Source organism: Cucurbita maxima, unplaced genomic scaffold (genome assembly GCF_002738345.1).
Source record: "Cucurbita maxima cultivar Rimu unplaced genomic scaffold, Cmax_1.0 Cma_Scf00011, whole genome shotgun sequence".
NCBI classification, from domain to species: Eukaryota; Viridiplantae; Streptophyta; class Magnoliopsida; order Cucurbitales; family Cucurbitaceae; genus Cucurbita; species Cucurbita maxima.
The window spans coordinates 3,976,672-3,982,705 of NW_019272027.1; the positions used below are offsets into that span (position 1 = coordinate 3,976,672).

Here is a 6,034-nt window from a genome sequence, read left to right on the forward strand (position 1 = left end):
GTGTTTATATATATATATATATATATATATATATATATATATATATATATATATATATATATTTATTTATTTATTTATTTATTTTAATTCTATTAAAGAAATTTCAACAATGTGAACAATTTTATTTTTCATTTTTGTTTTTTTAAAATAATGATAAAACTACTAAAAAAAATTATGCTACAAACAATTTTGATTTTATCGATAAAAATTATTTATTTATTAAATAATTGAATCAAATATGGTTTGAGTCATTTGTTTAAATTTATATTTTTAATAAAATTAAAATATTGTCGATAAAATATTTAATTAAGATTTACCTAACGAAAAATAAATAATTCTAACCTTTATTTAAAAAAATATTTATTTTTGCATAAATTAACGAAATTGCTAATAATTAGGGGGAATATTCGAAATTTCAGACAAGGATATTCTCGTATGCTTTATTATTTATTTGTTTTTATATATTCGGTTTTTTTCTTCTTCTTTAATAGCAAGTGGAAATTAATTTACATAAAAGTAAATAATTCTCTGCGCAAATTGCAATTTATTATGTTGAGGGCATTTTTGTAAATAAAATATTAGCCTTTTTCTAATAAAACTTTTGTATTCGAAATCCAGATTCAATATCTAATGGCTCCAATGTGGGACTTTCATCATCCAACATCTCCCCTCGAACAAAGTGCGCCTCCCCTTAATCGAGGTTCGGACTCCTTTGGAGTCTTAGTCATTTTTTACTGCCTTCGAGGAGGCTTGACTCATTTTCTTTTGGAGTCCTTTGTTCGATATTTGAAGATTTACCAATTTATTGGCACAACTAAGTTTAGGGCATGGCTCTGATACCATGTTCGACGAAAACAACTCTCCAAAATAGTATGATATTGTCCACTTTGAGCATAACTCTCATGGCTTTGCTTTGAGCTCCCTAAAATGACTCATACCAGTATTATTTGTTTATAAACTCATGATCATCCCCTAAATTAGCCGATGTGAACTTTCATCATCCAACACAAGTAAAGCAAGTTTAACTTTGGAGTCTCTATAATGAAAGTGCACCTTATTGGTATATGTAGTGACTTTCAATTATTTCATGGTGCGCTCTCATTTAAATCCAAAAGTTAAAGATTAAGAATATTTTTGAATTTTTATAAAATTTAAAGATATTATTGAAATTCTTTCGGGTTATTTTTATTAATTTAATCTTGTTTTTCTTTAGTTCCAAAACTACCCCTCTTATAAAAATAAAATATTTAATTTTGGGTAGTTTCTGTAAATAAAGATAGCCAATTAAAATTGATGGATTAAAGTAAAAGACAAGACCGTTGGTGTGACGTGGCATTAGTTGTTGACCTGTCAAACCTGGAAAATATTACGTTGGAGTCAGCAATGTACAGCATTTACCACATCAAATTCATTAATTTTACTTTAATTTTCCAAATTCGTATGATTACGTGGATGAAATTCGAATTAAAGTAATCTAATTTTTTCCCTAATAATAAAAGTTAATTAAATTATATGACATCACAATTCACCCCATCAAGGCCCAGCGTTGTTGGTGGCACTCGTTTCTTTCTCCAATCGATGTGGGACGCCTAACAAATCCACCCCCTTCGGGGAACAACCTCATCGCTGACACATCGCTCTGTGTTTGGCTCTGATACCATTTGTAATGGCTCAGGCCCACCGCTAGCAAATATTGTCATATTTGGGCTTTCCTTACGAGCTTCTCCGCAAGGCTTTAAAAAACATCTGCTATGGAGAGATTTCCACACCCTTATAAATGGTGTTTCGTTCTCCTCCCCATCTGATATGAGACATTACATAACATGAGTAGATGACGTTTTAGATTTTAGAGACGAGAATTAAAGAAATAAAATAAAAGTAATGTTTAAAGAAAAATGGAATTAAAAGTGAAAAAAAAAAAAAAAAGTTGTATCCAAGAAAGAATTCCACTAAATGAGATGATGAAATAAAAACAACCAGAATCTGATGGAATGAAGAAGATTACCGAAAGACATTGACCCAACTTTTATTATTATTATTATAATAAGGACTCGTTGACTAATTAATAATTAAATGTTTAATACGAAATCGTTGTTACTAATTATGTGACAGCTAAGTAAAAGAGATGTATATGAATGAACTGAAACCATGTTCGAATAAGATAATTTTGAATATAAGATGACTAAAAAGTTTTTAAAAAGACTTGAAAGTCACTATTTATATGAATAGAGTATATCTTATTTTTTAGTGACTCAACCATAAGGACTCTGTAGTTTGAGTAATTTTATGTTAAGTGGTCTCTTAAAGATATTCTTGGGATGCATGCGAGCGAAGACAAAGTTTGTTGGAAAAACTCATGTGATCTGTAGTTCACATGACCATAAGGGATGCAAGGGAACAACGGATATTTGACTATAATAAAAGGTTAAAATAAGATACTTGTTTACATATAAAAGATAAAAATAAGATATCTATGGTAAACGGTAATGAGAGGATATTTGACTATAATAAAATGTCAAGACAAGATATCTATGGTAAATCGTAATGGAAGGATATTTGACTATAATAAAATGTCAAAATAAGATACATGTTTACCTAATAAAAGATCAAAATAAGATACCTATGGTAAACGGTAATGAGAGGATATTTGACTATAATAAAATGTCAAGACAAGATATCTATGGTAAATCGGAAGGATATTTGACTATAATAAAAGGTCAAAATAAGATACCTATGGTAATCGGTAATGAGGGGATATTTGACTATAATAAAAGGTCAAAATAAGATACCTATGGTAAACGATAATGAGAGGATATTTGACTATAATAAAATGTCAAGACAAGATATCTATGGTAAATCGTAATGGAAGGATATTTGACTATAATAAAAGGTCAAAATAAGATACCTATGGTAATCGGTAATGAGGGGATATTTGACTATAATAAAAGGTCAAAATAAGATACCTATGGTAAATCGTAATAGGACATTTGACTATAATAAAAAGTTAAAATAAGATACCTATGGTAAACCATGATGGAAGGCTTGGTATTTAGCCTATAATAAAAGGTCAAATATGATATCTATGATAAACTGTAACGGAAGGCTAAATATAATACAAGATATTTATCTATAATAAAAAGTCAAATATGATACCTATGGTAAACCGTAATAGAAGACTAAATATGATACCTAAGTAAACTGTAATGGAAGTCTAAATATACATATAATAAATGGTCAAATATGATACATATGATAAATCATAATTCCCGACTAAATATCCTCCTTTGGTGGGATATGCAAATGATTGAGAATACAATGAAGTGCTTTTTTTTTTTTTTCCAATAAATTATCTACAATTACAACCATTCCCATTAGGCATGCTGGTTTATGTTGAAGAGATCAAATCAGTTTTACATACAAACCTAAGACAATAGCATAGATATGATACATACAAATAACCAAAGCCATACCATGGAATCATAGGATTAGCTCTCCATCATTTTCAGCATCAGCCATGTCGTCGTCTTCGTCGTCCTCGACCTCACCATCAAAGAGCCACTGTTCAAATTCATCCACCTCGTCGTAGTGGTGCATATAGAGAATGTCGGAGTTATCCCAATGATCGGCTCCCAACTCCTCGCCATGGCATGCTACGTGCAAGAACGGTCTACTTCTGGCTAACGCGTCTACCAAGTCGCGATTTAGACTACCTGTAACACCCAACCACCTCAACCTTGGAAAGTATGGGTTTTTTAACCATTTGAATGAGAGCTGTGTAAGGCCACCACAGTTGTACAAATCCAACAACCGGAGGCTACTACCATGTCGTTGGTCTTCATTAGCTTGCATTGAGGCTAATGCCATGACCGAGATATCGCCGATGAGAGGGCATTGACGCATTCGGAGTTCGGATATCGCAATCCTGCTTCTGGTCAGTTGTAAAACTGCAGCATCAGACAGGTAAGGAAGGTTGGATAGATCTAATTCTTGCAGTTCTATCTTGGATAAGCCATCAAATAGAACAGTGATGGATTTATCTGTAAGCTTCTTGCAACCTCTAACAGACAAGGAAACTAACGAGCTCATAATCATGGGTTTTAAGTGAGACAATCCTGCATCACTAATATCGGACCCGTCCAAAAGCAACGTCTTCAGTTTTGGAATAGTACTGATAGCTTGAAGCGCTTCATCCCGAAGGCTTCTGCAATCTCTCAAATCAAGAAAACTTAGATCCTTGTTCAATGACAAATTTTTTACGGCATCGTTCGTTAGGAGACTGCACCATCTTAAGCTAACATGCTTCAAGGAAAGTGAAGTAGCAGAGATGTCGTGAAAAACTAGATGGGTTAATTGAATTCCATGGAACACCCTAAGCTTGTTTAAATTGGAGAATGTATGCAGAAGTGTCCTGAACCCAGTGTCTGTAACACGACAAAAGCCTCCGAGACAGATACTTTCCAGGTCAGCGCATCCATCGGCCATTAAGAGGATCCCCAAATCATTTACTCTTCTAAAATAAGTTACAAAAAATTCCTGACTTCGCACCAAAGAGAGATGCTTCAATTTTGAAAGATGTTTGATTTGTTGAAGGCCAACGTTGGTCAGGTCAAAAGAAAATCTTGGTTCAATAATTGGAGCATCTTGTAGTTCCAAATGAGTCAAGGAGACAAGACCTTTTGATATTGCACCAACCATGGCATCAGTTATGTAGTCCACTGAAAGGCACAATTTTTCAATGTTAGGCCACATGGATGGGCCAACATGATTCATAGAATTACTGATACCCAGATTTTGGCTAAGCAGTTCGGTGATTGTAACCGAATAAATACAGCCAATCTCGAGAGAAGTTAGTTTTTCTGAAGCCATAGCCCAGACTCGAGCAAAGTTTTGACGAAGGAAAAATGAGACATCAAACATCAGGGTTAATGCCTGTTAATGAAGAAAAGACATCAATCATGAAACACAATCATGAGCCAAATAAGATAAAATTGAACTCATAAACAAGAATAGATCTGTAGACTGTAGTTAGGTTCGATTAAACTATCGTACGCAACACATGGGGTTAGAGGTTATCATAATAGCACACTAAATACTTTTCTATTTGATAAAGAGTAATCTTTGGCTCAGACCAAATCCTTTTGCATAATATTTGTCATCCTTACATGATTTGAATACCTTGGGCCTCGTTATCACGATTTCACTTTTAGATTTATGTTTTTGAGAATTGTGCTCGTTTCCTTACGAATTCTTCATTGAAGTTTTCATCTCTCTTAAAAAAAAATTTGAATCTTGGGCCAAATTCCAAAAACAAAAACAAGTTTATAAAACTTGGCTTGAATTTGAAAACACTTTTAGAAAGTAGATAAACAAAATAAAGAAACTAATGGGTAGAAGTACTATTTGTAAGCTTCAGTTTCGAAAACAAAAAACTAAATGGTTATCAAACGGGCCTTAGAAGTTAAAACAATGATCTAAGGAGTACTTAAAATAGCCCTTGGAAGTATAAATGTTAATGATAGAATTGAAAAAACCCATCCAGAAAGCTCTTAACCCCTCAAAGGTGTGTGCTGTGAAACGTAGCTGAAAAAGACTTGGATTAGCTCTTCATTCTTGCTCGATTTGCTAGGAAGATTAGCGTAACAACTATGCTAGTTACAAGTTCCAGCTCTACTTGGATCCACTTACACTCACACTACACTCTAAGAGATTTGGAAAACGAGAAACGTATGAGTTATTGATGATGGAAACAGAGTTTTCTGGGATTGGATTCCATAAGATCTCTAGTTGGCTTTCAGTCATTTATCACCATAATAATTTTGGTTAGATCTAGCCGATCATTTCCACTTGATCGGAAATTTCACAACACACAACAAAGACCAACAAAAAATCCCCCCCCCCCCCCCCCCCCCCCCCCCCCCCCCCCCCCCCCCCCCCCCCCCCCCCCCCCCCCCCCCCCCCCCCCCCCCCCCCCCCCCCCCCCCCCCCCCCCCCCCCCCCCCCCCCCCCCCCCCCCCCCCCCCCCCCCCCCCCCCCC

The 6,034-nt window shown here is 34.6% G+C and overlaps 1 protein-coding gene across 2 annotated transcripts in view; it reads right to left on the bottom strand.

The window, feature by feature from the left end:
• Window positions 1-3,351: 3,351 nt before the first annotated feature.
• LOC111486436 (F-box/LRR-repeat protein 10) overlaps window positions 3,352-6,034 on the bottom strand; it is a 4,358-nt gene continuing 1,675 nt past the window's right edge. For both annotated transcript variants that reach the window (XM_023133590.1, XM_023133591.1), the window contains one exon: window positions 3,352-4,929. In XM_023133590.1, coding sequence (XP_022989358.1) covers window positions 3,478-4,929 — 1,452 coding nt within the window. In that variant the 3' untranslated portion in view covers window positions 3,352-3,477. The remainder of the gene's footprint in view (window positions 4,930-6,034) is intronic.